Raw genomic sequence first — 17,184 nt, forward strand, 5'->3', positions numbered from 1 at the left:
TTCTCCACGGTACCAACCAAAGCCCACCCGCCACCCCAGCTCCCCCCGCAGCACAGTGCAGGGCATGAGACAGCCGAGCATCAGCGGGAGCTTGGGGCGGTGGCATCAGGCTCACCTCAACGAACATGACCATGGCGACCATCTCTGACATGGGGTCTTCCACACTAAGATGATTCAGCAAATGGTAAAAGAGGATGGAGCGCAGGCGTCTCGAGGTCTGCATCATCTCCCTGGCAGGGGGAAGGAGGCACTGTCAGGCCTGAGCCGGGCAGGCTCATCTCTCTGGGGTTTGCACCAGTCTGGACATCACCAGTCTGCAGCACTTTCTCTGAGCAACGGGGACCACCCCACCATCAGCCCCAAGGGAGGGGGTGCTGTGTGGTGCCTGGTCCCCAACGAGTGGGGAGAAGGGGATCCCACCTGGCCACAGTGCGCACTCCGTTGAGGTGGTGCTGGGCATGGAGCAGGTTGTCCCAGCCACCCTGCTCCTTGATGGCCAGCTCCTGGCTCTCGAAGCCCACATTGCGGAGCAACACTCTCATGGATTGCACTGCTGACCTGCACAAGGAGAGATGCTCAGCTCCCACCAGGACCCCTGGCTTGGCTCCAGGTAGCCAGCAGGGATGAGAGGACAGGGATGGAGCACCTGACGGGAGTGAGCTGATCCTGCTGGTTCTCCTTCCAGAAGGCAAGGACTTCCTTGTTCTTCAGCTCTGTCGAGAATGACACTTGGCACAGCAGCACCAGGAAGAGCTGGGGGAAAAACCCCTCCACCTCCCTCGGGCAGAGGGACTGCTGGAGCATTTCATGTATCATCCTGGCCGCCTGCAGAAGACAGCCACCCAGACACTCAGAAGTCCCCTCGCTCCTGGGGAGGTCAGGGCTTGGGGTGGGCAAGGAAGAGGAGGGGGCACCCCGCACAGCTGAGAGCAGTCACTGCTGCACTGACCTGGGGATGTTCTGGTCCCCCTAATAAAGCCGAGTCCCCGGTTACGCTTGCCATGGCACGCTGCAGGTTTCCACTAGGGAACCCACAAAGCCCGGGTTTCTACCAAGGTCCATTACGGGCCCAGCCCGCGCGTGCCAGAACACATGGGAGCTATGGAGAAAAGCTTAAGAGCGGTGGGGTTGTTCAGCATGGCGGAGGCTCTAGGGAGAGCTTGTTCCAGCCTTTCAGTACACAAAGAGGGCTCCTAAGAGATGTAGACTTTTTACTGGGGCCTGCAGTGACACGAGGAATGGTTTTAAACTGAAATAGGGTGGGTTTAGATTGCACATAGGGAGGAAATATCTTGTGGTGAGGGTGCTGAGACACTGGACCAAGTTGCACACAGAGGCAGTGGATGCCGTGTTCGGGGCGGTGCAGGCTGGAGCTTTGAGTAAATACCTAGTGGAAGGTGCCCCTGCCCACGGCAGCGGGTGGGACCGGGTAATCTCTGAGCGTCCCTTCCCGCCATGACCCCGAGGGCTGTGGCAGCAGAGCAGGAGCCAGGCAGGACACCGCTGACCCGGTGGCGAGGCACCGCCCCGCACTACAGCTCCCAGCGTGCCGCGCGGCCTTCTGCGCCTGCGCACCGCCTGGAACGTTCCAGGCAGCAGGCGCGGAGCCTCCTGGGTAGAAGACGGCCAGTCACCTCGGCGCCATTTTGTGGCGAGTGAGTGAGGTTCTGTGGCCGTGTGTTGTGCGCGACGTGGTGGTGTTTGTTGCTGCGCTGACTGCTTGCGGGTCGCGGGCGGCGGCATGGGCTCGGACAAGCGGTGAGCACGGGCGGGAGGGCGGAGGGAGGAGTGGATGGAGAGGGAAGACGGGGCGGGCGGCCCCGCGAGGTGGGCAGTGGAGGGGGTCTTTGCGGGCGCTTCTCGTTCTGAGCTCGGCTCGGTGTGTCCCGCAGCGTGAGCCGGACGGAGCGGAGCGGCCGCTACGGCTCTATCGTGGAGAGGGAGGACCGTGATGAGCGGGAGTCCCGGAGCCGGCGCAGGGACTCTGACTACAAGAGGTCCAGTGAGGAGCGCCGCGGTGACCGCTACGATGACTACCGCGACTACGATAGCCGGGACTACGATAGCCGAGACTATGATAGCCGTGATAGCCGAGACTGCCGAGACTACGACAGTCGGGACTACGACAGTCGCGATAGCCGGGTCTGCAGGGACTACGACAGTCGCGACAGCCGGGACTGCCGCGACTACGATAGCCGTGATTGCCGGGACTACGACAGCCGAGACTACGATTGCCGGGACTACGACAGCCGGGATTGTCGAGACTACGACAGTCGCGACAGCCGAGACTATGATAGAGACTATGATAGTCGCGATTACGACAGCCCTGAGGTGAGTGGGGCAGGCGAGCTGGGCCGCAGCCTTGGGCGCTGCAGCCGTGGGGCAGCTGTGGCCGCCCCGGGGTGGGGAGGGGGCCAGGCAGGCGCTGGTGGGCTCCCCCCAGCCCGGGACCCCTGTACGAGCCCTCCTGGGGCTGGAGGAGCCTGGTGCTTGGGTTGGTGTCATGGGGGGTTGCTAGGGCGAAGGTGAGGGTTTGAGCTTGGTGGTGTGCCCGAGGCCGTCGGGACCAAACCCGGGGAAGGCGGTCATATGGGGAGTTGGTTTTGTTCTGCTTTGCTCTTACTGCATGTTGGGGGCACGCCGCTGGAAATTGCAGTGGTTAATTCTGGGTGCTGGGTTCTCAGAGGGAGCGGGAGCGCAGGAACAGTGACAAATCAGAAGATGGATACCATTCTGATGGCGACTATGGAGAGCACGACTACAGGAACGACATTAACGATGAGAAAGAAAGCAAAACCATCATGTTACGTGGCCTTCCCATTACGGTTACGGAGAACGACGTAAGTAGTCGGGGGCTTTGCTTTTCTCGCACCGGCTTTGTGTCGGCAGGGCTGTGGTTGTGGCTGCTGCCATTTTGTGGAAAGCTGCATCATAGTGTCCCCCTCCAGTGCGCTGGTCCTGCCATTTTGAATCCTAACAGGGTTTAAACTGCCTCTCTTAAGTAACAGAGGTCAAATGACTGTTAACCAGCTTCTTTCACATGGAACAATCGGAATAGTCTTTTTTTCATGCATGTTTGGATGCTTTCCTTGAGAGGGGATTTTAAACTACATGCCTTTTAGTGCTTTTATTGGAGACAGAGGCAGGTTTTTTTCTTGTTCTCTCCCCTACTCCTCCCCCATCTCCTTCCCCTTCCTCCTTCCCCCTGGAGAGGGGAAGGGTCAGAGAGGAGGTACTTGAATTTTTCCAGGTCTTTGAGGCCAGAAGTTTTGCCTGGTGGGGTTACACACAGACACAGAGCTCCTCATAGTGCAGCCCTGCGCAAAGCAGCTTTGTGTGGGTACAGCTGTGGAGTCATAAAATGGCTGCTGTGGAGCTGACGGAGCAAGTATACAAATGAGCTTGGTACCTGGTTATCTAACTTAAAAAATAAAAAGATGTTGAAGGTGATCAGCTTTGAGCTTTCTTTTTTTTTTTTTTAATCTTCCCTGCCCACCCCCCCTTGCTGGATTATTTTGGTTTCCAGGATAGGAACCCACAGCTGTAACTTGAGGGGCAAGGCAAGCTAGAAACCCACAGCTGTAAAAGCTGAGCTGTTCCAGTTTGTTTACAGACAGACTCCACCTCTGCCTCCGAGATCTCTGTGTGTTGATGGCTGACACAGAGAATCCTTTTGCACTGTTTCTGCAATTGATTTTTTTTCTCTTTTTCACGTGGTTTTCTCTTTTTCACGACCCTCTTAATATTGAGTGTTCTTTTTAATCATTGTGTACTCATCTAATATTTTCATGCTTGATAAGGTGTTGACTCCTGCGTACAAATGAGACAGCCAGTTAAATATTACACAAACATTTCAGAACAGTTTTTGCTTCGGAGGTATTAATATTGTAGCTCTACAGTTGTGCAAATAACTGTAGCATAATTTATGAGAAAGTTGAACTCTGGATTCATCTTTAAAGTTTAAGTGATGCATCTTGGAACTACGAGTTGTTTTCTTAAGTGAACGTTACTTTGGTACTTCCAATTGTGTGCATGTTTTTTAGCTTCTCCCACCTTTTTTCATTAAAAAAAGCTTCTTGCACTGGAGATGTCAGTTCCAGTCAGCATGTAAACGGGCAGCTTTAGATCAGTTTTGAGTGCTGAGCAGCCCTGTTGTATGTAATGTAGTTTGAACTCTGTAAGAGCTGCTGAAAAGCCACCTTTTGTCATCTGCTCTGACATTAAAAGATTTGTTAGTGTTTCTTTTTCCTACATGCCTCTCCACAGCAGTTATGTAGCCTGTGACACAACTTAAGCAGCTTTATTACGGCTGAAGAACTGATGTCTCTAGCTTCTTTGATGATACATTCTTCACAAATCTACTTTATCTCCTGAAAAACAGAAGGGGAACTGTTAAGAGGACGAGAACTGTAGTGTGAGGCTTAACAATACTTACATCATGGAGCCTCATAGTATAGTGTTCTTGTTTTGCTTTGTGAGGAGCCAGGGGTGTTTAGATAAGCGGGAAGTGGGATGCTAACAGTATTCTCTGTAAAAACTTTGGGGTGGGGTATTTGCCAAATCTTGCACAAATAACTTTGGAACACAAGATGGTGGGGACTCACATTCTGGATGATTCTTTGGCCTAAGTGATGATGACAGTTCAGTGTAGCAAAGGACTCCATGGGTTCTCTGGTGCCTCATCAGTCTCCTGGTAGGTTCTCCATGAAGGTTTTCTTTTTCTCTGTGGTAGTGTTGGGAATGTTGTGTTTCTGTGTACCTCTTGCATGTCCTGTCAGGTAGGTTGCTTCTGTGACTGTCTCAGCTGTCTGCCCAGATGTGAAAATGTAACTGTCTGGTTGAAATCTCATGCAGATTCGCGAGATTATTGAATCCTTTGAAGGTCCTCAGCCTGCAGACGTGAGGCTGATGAAAAGAAAGACAGGTGAGAGCTCTTAATCCAGTTTTTGACATCACCTTCCTCTTCCCAAGCCCAAAGACCCAAACTGCAAGCACATGCCATAAAAAAAAAAAAAAGTTTGCCATGGCTAAGGAATGTGGCTTTTTGGAAGACTTTTAGATAGCTGGTCAACATGTTAAAAAGAAGTCTGTCTACAGGGGTTTTGTTAACAGGTATTGGTAAGTAATAGTAGTATAAAGCCATTTACTAGTATGTAGTGTGTTGCATGGTTACCTTTAAACATGGAGTGAAATGTAGCCAGTTGAGGGAGCTTGGTTCCTTGCCATGGCAAAATAACGAGCAGATCCCAGCAGTTGACGTCGCATTTGTAAAGCTGCTTTGTCATGAAGTAATGAAGCAGTTGGAGAGAGATTCACCTGTTTTAAAGGAACTGACTAACACAAGTATCCCGTCTATATCTGAATGCTGTCTCTAGGTGTAAGCCGTGGTTTCGCCTTCGTGGAGTTTTATCACTTTCAAGATGCTACCAGCTGGATGGAAGCCAATCAGGTTGCTTCACTCACCAAGTCTAGATATTCCTGAAAATGGAACAAGTCTGTACAGTTTAAAAAAAAAAAAAAAAAAAAAAAGGGAAAAATAAAGGTGGAAGGAGTGGTTTGTTCCATAACAGTGATTTAAAAGAATAAAAGCTTTGTATATATTAAAATTTGTAGCAGGAGTACAAAATGGCAGGTAAAATTAGGAGAGAAAATTTGCTATTTTGAGCACTTCATGGTGCCATTGTTTTAGATTACTTTGATTTAACTGTCTCATGAAGGTTTAAAGAGTAGTCCTTAGAAAATCCTAACTTATTTTCACGTGATGTTTTCTTCTCTGTCGCCAGAGAAAGCTCCTGTTACCTGCAGTACGTCGGTATGAACCTTAGGCAGAATTGTCAGTTTGTGGCAATAGTATGTTCCCTCAGTTAAAGAGGGAAAACTGGCTCTTGTAGAGGAAAAACATGTTTATTCCAACTAAACTGGTTAGAGAGTGAGTTCTCCCATATGTTATGCGGTGTATTCTGGCTTTTTTGGCATATGACTTGATAAGGAGCCAAAATGTGTAACAGTCCTCTAGTTTGTTTTCCAATGAGATTTTGCTGTTGCACTGCAAACAGTTCTACTTGCTTTTGCTCCTTTTTGAATATTCATAGTTTGTTTTAACAACAGAACTTAAAAATACTCTCAAAGTGAGCAAAGTGTATTGAGCCATTTGTTTTACACCCGATTATTAGGTGTGAAGGTCCTTGGGCAGCATGTGGAATGGTATTGTGCTCTGCTGGTCTTGGGCACTATAAATAAAGAAATGGCACTTTTACAGTGCAGGCAGGCAGTTCCGCTCCTTTACATGGAGGTGGTTGTGGAATAGGCTTTCACATGTCCCATACATACCAGGGGTGATTTCCCCAGCCAGAGTGCGGTGTTCTAATTCTCTTTTCCTGACATGCTGCTCAGTAGGGTTGATGGATACAGTGGAAAGATTTATATTAAGAAGTGACTGCTGAGCATCTTTTCGGAAACAAGATAGTTTTAATATATACAAAGCTGTACTGATGCTTTATTTATTGAAACATACTCAAATTCACTCCAGTAACCAGCCACCCTAGTAGTAGGGAAGACATAGAACCTCCCCAGCAGCCTGGTTGCTGATTGTTAGATGAAAGAATGATGTATTGCAACTATGCCAGCAGCTTTGTTTCTATGTGTGCATATCCAGTGAATGCTGGGCCCTCCAACCCTCCCTCCTGCCGGTAGGAGAAATGGCTTTGCCCTATTTAGTTGTGCAGAATGTGAGAGCCTTATTCATGCTACGTGCTAGATCTGTGTCAGACCCTGTTAGCAGAAAAGCCACTGGTCCTGACACTTCTGTGGTACCTCTGCAATGAGCCAACGTGCTATAAAAATATTTCTTCTATTACAAGGTCTGGGGTTTGGCCTCTTAACATGTGCTTCCTCAGACATGCTTCCAGCTGTTTGACTAAAATATGTTGGTGGCCATGTTCTGAAAGGGCATTCTGCATACCCACGCTTGGCAAAGTGTGAGGCTGAGAATCAAGGCCTCTTAAATATGTAAATTTTTAACTACTCTGAAGTTAGAGTGAGAGGACATGCTGAAAGCATTATATGAACTTTTCCTGCCACTGGAGAAGCTTCACTTGCAGTCTAGTTACTCATTTTGGAGAGCTCCTGCCTGAATGAAGAACACAAACCTCTCGTGCAGGCTTCCAATTGAACTAATGCATTAGTCAAAAGAAACCACTCTGAGTGTATTTCAGTTGATGGCACTTGTAATCCAGCCTCCAAGAAGTCTAAGCAGGGTCCCTTTGGGAGAAATTACTGTATTTTCAAAGGGACACTTGTGAAGAAAGTGCTTGGAAAAGTAATCCAAACGTGGTTGTTAAAAGGTCTGGGGTATTTGGAGTGAGGGAAGAAGTGAAGCGGTCACCTCAGGACATGTTTAAAAAGTTGCTCAGTGCTATGCCAGAAGTGAATAGAAATGTGGGGGCAAAGAGACTCCTCTAAAAATGCGTTAATCCTGATCGCAGCATGTTAGGACTTTGTCTCCTTCGAGACACTTTCTGGTTCCATGTCAACGTTTAGCGTTTGGCAGCTTTTTCAACACTCCCTGATTCCGTTTATCTTTGCTCCACATCCCATTCTCTTACTGCCCTCGTCCTCCTCTCTGCAGGATTGGATGGGCAGGGTGTAGGTGGCGGTGGTTGTCCTCCACATCCTCCCCATATGTTGTCCATTTAATTCAGAAGCACTGATTCCTCCGAAGGGTGCTCTGCCATGGGAAAATGAACATGTGTGCCTTGAGACAGAAATAATTGAAACCACTTTTTTTGCAGAAAAAGCTGGTGATTCAGGGGAAACAGATTGCGATGCACTACAGCAACCCTAGGCCTAAATTTGAGGACTGGCTTTGCAACAAGGTACAGTGGCCAATTTGTCTTGGCTTCAGTGCTCTTCACCAGTGCAGTGGCTTGAGCAAAGTGATCGTGATTCAGACCCGCTCGTGCTGCTGGTCTGGATGACACTGTAGGAATAGTAAGACACAGGAGTGAAAAAATTCGGTAGTTCTGGTGGCGAAGTGGGTGGGTGTTGCCTTGGAAGACAGAGATGGGCAGTGAGCTGCACTAGAACATGAAGTCGTTAGGTGATGAATGGTCACATACTGCTGCATGCTCCTTGTTTGACCTTCTCAAGTGGAGTTGATGCAGTAAGATGAAGACCACACTGTTTGGTCAATCTTTAACTACACTTGCTGCCCATAAAGAAAACTTGTTTTCCAGCTGTGCTTCTTAAAGTAGTTACTATGCTTGGGATTGTAATTTGAGGACCACATAATTAAAATACCCAGTTAATTCAGGAGGACCAGGGAAGAGGTAGCTGGGATGTTTGAAAAGCCGCTGTGGTACGGACAAGGGTGGCTTGTGCTGTTCTCTGTTATTCTGGTGGGTTCAGCTTTGTGATGTTACTTCGTGTGACTGTCTAGTTTTTGTTACTGTACAGCAGATGCCACCGTTGTTGCAAATGATCTGAGTTCTTACTGGGCTCCTCTTGTTTCTCATAGTGCTGCCTTTACAACTTCAGAAGGAGGCTAAAATGCTTCCGCTGTGGAGCTGACAAATTCGGTATGTTACATTAATCTCTTTGGCTGGATTTGATTTTGGTGAGAAACTTCCTGTCCTTCGTAGGGAGAACAAAGTTCGCTGGAGGTCCTAGGCTGGCTTGTGAAATGCTGAGTTTGAGTGAATTAGCCATATCGTAACTAACATATTTTCCTCTTCTTACGAAGATTCAGAACAGGAGGTACCACCTGGAGCAGCAGAAGCCGTTCAGTCTGTGGATTATTACTGTGATAGTAAGTTATCTTTGACTTAATGCATAATGCGAATGTGGGTATTAAAATCCTTCACGTACCTCAGACTGCCCGCTGACGTACTCTGGAAAGCCATTACGTGCACAGCTAATGTCATACTTTCTTTTCTCCTCAGCCATCATTCTCCGAAACATTGCTCCTCACACAGTGGTGGAATCCATCATGACTGCCTTGTCTCCATATGCATCTCTGGCAGTCAATAATATTCGTCTTATCAAAGACAAGCAGACCCAGCAAAATAGAGGCTTTGCGTTTGTGCAGCTGTCTTCCGCCATGGTGAGGACCTCACTGATACACTGGGGAGAAACAGCTTGTTAAGGCATTTGTGTAGCTGAAGCATTTAGAGCCTTTCAGCTGTCTGAAGGACCACTCCATTTCACTGAGGATGTGTCAGAGCCTTTCATCATTAACTCTGCAGTTTGGAAAGAAGGTGGTGGGATGTTGTGAGCACGTGGGAAAGCTATTTTTGGAGGAGAGTGCTCTTCTGAAGTGAAGGCTAGCTTCGTGCTTGGATCACAAAAACAATGGTCTGGGATCATATTTCATTCACAAAATTTAAGGTCCGGGGCATATGGTGTGGGAGAAGGTGCACAGAATTGGGCCCCTTCCACCTGGGTGTGGGAAGGAGAGGGGTCTTGTTGCTCTGCAGCATCCCGTGGGAGGCTATAGGGGCAGCAGAGGCTTACTCTTGAGGGTGCACAGGGATTGGACAGTAGGCAACAGCCATAAACCAAAACATGGGAAGTTGCAGTGAGGTACAAGGAAAACATAAGGAGGTCAGGTACTGGCATGGGGTCCCTGAAGGGTGGTAGAATCTCTGTTCCTGGAGGTGTTTAGAAGATAGGTGGATGTGGCACTTGGGGGCATGGTTTAATGGTGGACTCGGGGTATCAGGTTTACCATTGGACTCAATCTCAAAGGTCTTTTCCAACCTAAATGATTTAGTATATAACATGAGCTATATACTAAACTTGATCAGCTGCATGATCTGTTTGGACATGCTCCAGGCAGAGGGGAGCAGTTTGGATGAAAACAAGTGCTTGACCTCAGTCTCTGCTGGCCTCCCTTTTGGAGTGATTTGGGCAAACATCTGCTTTATACTTTAGAACATGTTTAGTATTCTGTAACCCAGTGAAATGCATACTGTTTTGCACATGGGCTGTGATCAGTCCCATTGAGCTCTTCTACATATGTATAGTATGAGGAGATGGAGGTATTCTTACAGCTTTAGCTGTGTGTGAAAAGGCTGAGATCTGGGAACTGTGAATCCTCAGTAACATGCTGTTTATAGTGATGAGTATTCCTCTTTATAGGATGCTTCTCAACTGCTGCAGATTTTACAAAGCCTTCAGCCTCCGTTAAAAATTGATGGCAAAACGATTGGTGTTGACTTCGCAAAAAGCGCCAGAAAGTGAGTTGTGATAGTTGATTATTTTTTTATCCCTTCTCCTGTTTATCTTGGAGTACACCCAGGCTTTTCTTGAGATTACTGTCACTCCAAAGCTTTCCTTCCCGTAAGTGCCTTGTGTTGTATGTGTCCTGCTTGTCACTGTGCATGAGGACAGAGAAAGGAGCGTTTCCTACCGCCCCTGTTTCCAGTCCTGTGAAGATAAGATCGTAACTGCTTGTGTACACAGCACACTTGTTTCCTTGGAGACCCAGTGACTTGTTACTGACTGTACAACAATGAACCTGAATCCCTTTACTTGCCAGACTTGCTTTGGCTCAATCATTACGATCAGAATGTTTTATAACTGCCAAGAAATCCACGTGTAAGGGCAGACTGCACTTCCTTGCAGAGGGAGACACTTAAGGAAAAAGCAGTATTTACTCAGATGGGTGGTTTTTGTGCTTACAGAGACCTGCTGCTCCCAGATGGTAACAGAGTCAGCGCCTTCTCAGTGGCAAGCACAGCCATTGCTGCGGCTCAGTGGTCCTCCACACAGGTAGGACTTGCAGGCTGTTCCTTACGGTCTTGCTTTTGTGAAAATGAAAACATAGAGCATATCATTTCACCGCTGGCCACTTGCTTGGTTGAAGTGACCAAAGCTGCTTTGACAGATCTGCTTCTGACAGTTTGGCTGGATGCTAAGGAGTGTTAAAATACTTAAATGCAGTAATTTTCCTGTCTCTGACAAAAACTACTTGCTCAAATTTCAGCCACAGGCTGGAGAAGGCAACACCGTTGACTACAGCTACCTTCAGTCAGGACAGGAGGGCTACACACAGTACGCTCAGGTTAGTAGTGGCAGTTGTGTTTTAACCAACCCGTAGGTGGTTGTAATTCGGCTGTCTGCTCATCTTGCACTGTCACTCATTTCCCACTGCAGTACTCCCAGGATTATCAGCAGTACTACCAAAATCAAGGAGGAGTGTTGGACTCAGACACAGCTACCATATCAGGTAGTACTTCCAAGATGTGGGAGATGCTGTTTGTAAGGATAATTTTTCAATAGTGGTATTTTACCTTAGCCTTTAGGTTACTTTACTGTGTAAAGGGAGACTTGGCTCATTTTGCTCTCAGGATGTCTGAATGAGCACGTGTTACTGGAGAACTGTTACAGATCTGTTTCAGACTAGTGACAAAAACCTTGAACTCGTGAGAACTGTGTAAGCAGCTCTAGACAAATGTTCAGCACTGGCAGCTGTCAGAGGCCAGGAATCACTGACTTCGGGAGCAGAATATTTCCTCCTGAAAAGGAAACCCTTGTCTGGGTAGAAAATACCCACGGTGTATCTGTCTCCTTTTGAACATTTATTGCCTTGTTTGGCTGCTGGAGCTGGAATTAGGAGCTGAAACTGTAAACAAAGGAATTCTAACCCTAGGATGAAGTACAGTGTTTTACAAATGAGTTGGCTTATCCATTGTTGCTCTCTGTTGGCAGGAGCTCCGGTCACTACCACCACAGCTGCAGTTGTGTCCCAGAGTCCTCAGTTATACAATCAACAGACAAACTCACCTGACTCTCCGGTAATTACAGCGCTATTTACTCCTTGTTTTCTGTGCCAGGGTTATGTGGAATATCTGGCTTAGCTGTGGCCTTTGTTCTTTCAAGTGGGTGGTACAGCAAAGCTTCGTGGGTTAGTCACAGTGCTTGTGGTCATAAGTCACTTGTCATTTCGTTTCTGTGATGGTTTTGTTCTTTGTTAAAGGTGAGTGCTGGTGAAGAGGCAATAGCTGTTGTATGCATAGTGTGGGCTTGGATCACTGTCCTTGTTTTCTTGTGCCTCTGTGGTAGATTTTTCTAGTTGAGATTTCCCGGTTTTGTTTTTTCCAGACACAATCAGCACCACCCACCACTAGCACTCAGGCACAAACAGCTCCCCCGACTGGAGTAGTCCCTGGAACCAAGTATGGTAAGCAGCAGAGTTACTCCTGGGAAAAGGGTGCAGATATCTGTCACTGTGTTAGTGAGAGAGAGACCTGGCTTTGGCTGAGTGCTCCAGTGGTGGAGCTGTCCCTGGAGAGTGTGTTCTGCATGGGTGATGAAGAGCCCTTTGCAGACATGGCTGCTGTCATAGCAGCTGATAACCTCAGAATTGTACCTGAAATGTGGAAAGATAGTGTCTGAATTTGACTGAAACAACCATGTCCCACACTTTAATTTTTTTACAGCTGTCCCTGACACTTCCACCTACCAGTATGATGAATCTTCAGGATATTATTATGATCCTGTAACAGGGCTTTACTATGATCCTAATTCCCAGGTAAACACAATTTCTTCCCATTTCTGTTAACTGTTAAGGTCCGGTAGTTTCCTGTCTCTGAGCATACAAGTGAAATTCACTTTTGAGGTGGACAAAATACTACATGTAGCAGATAACTTACCAGTGTGCATGGAGCTGGAACTTGAATTACTTCTAGTGCAGTCTTTAATTTTTCTCTCCTTAATTTTCTTCCCAGTTTGGCTCATACAGGATCAGCTGTTGTCACTGACACTGTAATTGAGCTATTGCATTGCAGAGTGCACCCAGCTCTGGGCTCTGGTGGGTTGTCTCTTGGGAGGGGCAAAAACTTCTCCATAGTACTGTTGGGCAGAATGCCTATGTTAGGGGACAGAGGCCTCAGCCACTTCGTGCCTGTTCTCTCTGTTACGGAGTCTGCAAAACTCATTTGGACTCCAAAACACCTTCCCATTTGATGTGGTGGTGTGAATCAGACAGCTCACTTGTGTTCTCCCTTGGATGCTTGGATGAGGTGTTTAACTGTGTAAGTGTCTTTTCCTCTGGCAGTATTACTACAATGCCTTAACCCAGCAATACCTTTACTGGGATGGCGAAAAGGAGACCTACATGCCTGCTGCGGAAGGTATCACATACCAACAAACAGCTACCACAACCACCACCAAAGAAGTGAAGGAGAAGAAAGAGAAGCCTAAAAGTAAAACAGCACAGCAGGTAAAAGACAAAATGGGATCTTAACTGAGTTAAAGTCTTCTGTGGGATAATAGTTCTCCTTTTCCATGACAAAGGAAATGCTAGGTTATTTGGTGGGGTGCGTGCCTGCAATTTGCAGGCATTGTAGAGGGCTGAGGAGAGGAGGAGTTGGCAGGACTTCAGTGCAGAAATAAGCTCTGCATAGGAGGAATGCATATGGAATCATGCCAGGAGCAGTGGGAGTATAACTGAGCCGTCACTTAGAGGATTAGATTGATAAGAAGGGTTCCTGCAGTAAACCAAGCAAGCTGCAGTATCTTTGAATGCTGTATACAGGGAAAGCAGCTGCACTGCATCCAGTGTCCTGTGATTTAAAAATAAAAGGTAGTAGGTTGACTTGTTCTGGAAACTGTATGCAAGATTGAATCTCTGTCATAGGAGATTGATAGCTGTGAGGGGAGCTGTCTGAGCAAACCACTCTGCATTTCAGATTGCTAAAGACATGGAGCGCTGGGCAAAGAGTTTGAACAAGCAGAAAGAAAACTTCAAGAACAGCTTCCAGCCACTGAGCACCAGGGAGGAGGAGAGGAAAGAGTCAGCGGCTGCAGATGCAGGCTTTGCCCTCTTTGAGAAAAAGGTGAAGGTGCTGGCAGAGGTGTGCAGGGGGTGGGGGGTGGCAGAGAGCTCAGTGCTCATGACATTCTTGTCTCCTTCAGGGAGCTCTGTCTGAGAGGCAGCAGATCTTGCCAGAGGTGTTGAAAAATGGGGACGACGAAAATCCGCTGAAGGTGAGTGTGAGATACCTGGCAGAGGTATTCCAAAGGTTATTGGTAAAGCACTTTGTAGGAAGTCAAGCAGATATACCGCCTTTCCAACCTGAATTTCCACAGCATCATCTGTAGAAGATGGTGGTGAAGGTTACAGTGGTCCAGTGCGAGTGCAGTATGTTGGGTGATAGAGATACGCTGATAAAAGCTGCAATTTCTTCTAGGCTTGAGCTCAGTTGAGGTTTTGAGGCTTCTAGAAACACTGTGCTTAAATTGTTGTTTGGCTAGTGGGAGTTAACTCTTGCACCATGGTAGGATGTGGTTCTTTTGAGTTGCATTTCATTCTTAGTAATGAGAGAGTGCTGTCCCATCCTGTGCAACACGTATCTGCAGCCTCTTGTGTTCCCTTTCTGGGCTCCAAAGTGTGGGATGCTGTTGCACTCACCTTAACACTGCCCTTTCCTTTCCAGCGTGGCCTCGTGGCTGCCTACAGTGGTGACAGTGATAATGATGAGGACTTGCTGGAAAGAATGGAGAATGAAGAAGAGAAGCTGACTGACTGGAAGAAGATGGCCTGTCTGCTGTGTAGAAGGCAGTTCCCAAACAAAGATGCTCTGATTCGGCACCAGCAGTTGTCTGACTTGCACAAGGTATTTGATCTATGCTATCAGGAAGGTACTTGGTTGCTGTAACTTGGTGTGTAAACCAGAGCCATGATGCACATTGCTGTTTGGAAAATGGTTTCTCTTAAAGCAGAAATAGATGCAGGTGGATTGTTCTCTCTGTCAGCTGCTTACATAAAAAGAGCTGTCATGCATTTCATGTTAACGTGAATCTCGTTGCAGCAAAACATGGATATCTACAGGAGATCAAAGCTTTCAGAGCAGGAGCTTGAAGCCTTGGAGCTGCGCGAGAGAGAGGTCAGTGGTGAGATGAGCGGATGAGTAGCTAATGGAAAACCTGCACAGATGATACGTTGAGCTCTCCTTATCCTGACACACGTCACTTGAGATAATCCTTGTAAGGCATCCCCTTCTTGGGTCAAGGTTCAGAACGGTCCTGGAAAGAAGTGCCCCATATCCCACAGGTACCGCTTAGCAGGGAAGGGTCCTTCCAGCTCCAGCTCAGGGCAGCCATGCTGGGACAAGAAACCTTCTTGTGGCAATGCATAGTTGGGATGGGCTCTTCCTACCCCAGTGCAGGCTCCATGTGCTCCAGGGACTTGCCTTTGAGGTTCTCCTTTCTGTGGTGGTAGTCAAGCTGTGTTTTAACAGGCTGTGGTGGGCATCTTTCTATAATAGCAGGCACTTGGCCTACTTGCATAGCTCAAAAGATGAACAGAAGTGTCTTTAGATCAGTACTAAATCTGGTTACCTTATGCAGATGAAATACAGAGACAGAGCAGCCGAGAGGCGGGAGAAGTATGGTATCCCAGAGCCACCAGAGCCGAAGCGCAAGAAGGTCTATGACGCCGGCACAGTGTATGTAGCCGACAGCTCCTCGGTCATTGCTTCAATACACCATGAACCATTTGGTTAACTCATCTCTTCTTCCTGCAGTAATTACGAGCAGCCCACCAAAGATGGCCTTGACAACAGTAATATAGGCAACAAGATGCTGCAGGCCATGGGCTGGAGGGAAGGCTCAGGCTTGGGAAGAAAATGTCAGGGCATCACAGCACCCATTGAGGTAAGTAGAGATGGGTGCTTTCTTATGAGGCTTGGTGCCGTTTATATCCAGAAACACTTGCTGCTGAAGCTCTTTTGTCGAAGACACCCATCCACAGGCAGGGCTGTGCTTCCTTCCAGGAGAAGTCCATCCCGAGGTGCTGTGGCAGCAGGGTGGCACCCGAGCTGTGTTCTCTAGTGCTGCTTGGGGTGGGCTGCCCTCCTTCGAGCCAGTGGCTTTCCTGGGCTTTGTCTGTGCTCAGGCTTGAGCTTGTTCTGTGCAGCTTCATTCTAGTTGCTGTTGGGGTGGTGTGGGAGGGTGTGTGTGCAGTCTTACCTTCTGCTGTCTGTTAAGGATCTCTGCAGAGCACCAGAAGCTGTCTGGGCTGATATATTCTGTGGAGTCCTGCATGGCAGTGTGGCTTCTTGCAGAGCTGAAGCGTGTGTCTTTTCCATTGCAGGCCCAAGTACGAATGAGAGGAGCTGGTTTGGGAGCCAAGGGCAGCTCCTACGGTGTCTCCACTGCAGATTCCTACAAAGATGCAGTGCGGAAAGCCATGTTCGCTCGCTTCACAGAGATGGAGTAACGCGCTGTGGCCTGCAAAGCACTTACTTGTTAGCCAGAACTGACTGTTAAACTCTGTAGCCTTGGTGGCCTGGCTGTATTCTGGTTATGGTTTAGAGTTGACCATTTCATTCCCTTGGACGTTTTCTCCCCCTCTCAGCATGTAATACTTCCATGAGCAGACTGTTTGAACTGCCCCGACTTCATGCTGGAGAGCTCCTGGTTAGACCAGAGGGGATGCCGGTCTTTGTACGGTACTGTACATAGTGTAATGGATTGTGTGTTGGAGCGTGTTGTCCGGATGCCGCTCTGCCTCCAGAGCAGGGGCAGGACCTGTTGGCTGTGGTTTCACACCGTCTGCTCTCCTTTTGTTGTATTGTCTGTCCGGGTTGGTTTTTTGTTTTTTTGTTTTTGGTTTTTTTTTTTTTTGAGAACTTTTGCTGTACATTTTGTATGATACATCTTTGTATAGACTTTTTGAAGACTTTGATTCTAGTTGCCAGTTTGGCTCATTTCCAAAAGAAATACATCCAAAAATTATCCTATTTCTGTTTCTCTGTGAATGAAGAATTAAGTTGCCAGTGCTACTTGTCCTTTCTGTGGTTCTGCTTCTTCCTTGATGAGGCTTCATCCCAGAGTCTCTCTCCTCCATCTAGTGCTCTGCTCACCTTTCATCCCTGCGTGTGCCATGCCTTGTTCACAATGTCTTTCTCATAGCTCCAACATGGCCACTGGGTGCTGGAGGACCAAATCTTATAGCCGTTCCTGCCACAGCTAGGGGAGCCCGAGAGGACCAGCAGAAATGTCTTCTGCAGGTTGCAGGTCCTGCTCAGGAGACCCTGGGTGTTCCAGCCAGTCCTCTGGTGGGTAGTGGGCTGAGGGGAGGGGGCAGCCTCTGTGGCACCTGAGGGGTGGTGGGGTGTCTGAGCTGGGCGTAGGGAGTGTGTGCAAACCACCTCTTCTCCCAGAGGTTTCTTTCAGTTG

At 48.0% G+C, this 17,184-nt stretch overlaps 1 protein-coding gene across 2 annotated transcripts; it reads left to right on the forward strand.

Moving 5' to 3' along the window:
• The first annotated feature begins 1,606 nt into the window (after positions 1–1,606).
• RBM5 (RNA binding motif protein 5) lies at positions 1,607–16,792 on the forward strand. Of its 2 annotated transcripts, XM_030500494.2 has the most exons (24): positions 1,607–1,758; positions 1,893–2,331; positions 2,685–2,840; positions 4,855–4,924; positions 5,376–5,449; positions 7,791–7,874; positions 8,516–8,576; positions 8,741–8,806; positions 8,940–9,100; positions 10,138–10,235; positions 10,683–10,770; positions 10,985–11,062; positions 11,155–11,227; positions 11,710–11,795; positions 12,103–12,181; positions 12,441–12,532; positions 13,058–13,222; positions 13,692–13,838; positions 13,918–13,989; positions 14,439–14,618; positions 14,814–14,888; positions 15,352–15,449; positions 15,528–15,657; positions 16,097–16,792. In XM_030500494.2, the coding sequence occupies exons 1-24, from the start codon at positions 1,742–1,744 to the stop codon at positions 16,220–16,222; spliced, it is 2,715 nt and encodes a 904-aa protein (XP_030356354.1). In that variant the 5' UTR covers positions 1,607–1,741; the 3' UTR covers positions 16,223–16,792. The 2 variants fall into 2 exon arrangements, with proteins under 2 accessions (XP_030356354.1, XP_030356356.1); XM_030500496.1 differs by lacking the exons at positions 8,516–8,576; positions 8,741–8,806; positions 8,940–9,100 and having other exon boundaries at positions 1,609–1,758.
• The last annotated feature ends 392 nt before the right edge of the window (positions 16,793–17,184 follow it).

The sequence above is a fragment of the Strigops habroptila genome, chromosome 11, assembly GCF_004027225.2.
Source record: "Strigops habroptila isolate Jane chromosome 11, bStrHab1.2.pri, whole genome shotgun sequence".
NCBI classification, from domain to species: Eukaryota; Metazoa; Chordata; class Aves; order Psittaciformes; family Psittacidae; genus Strigops; species Strigops habroptila.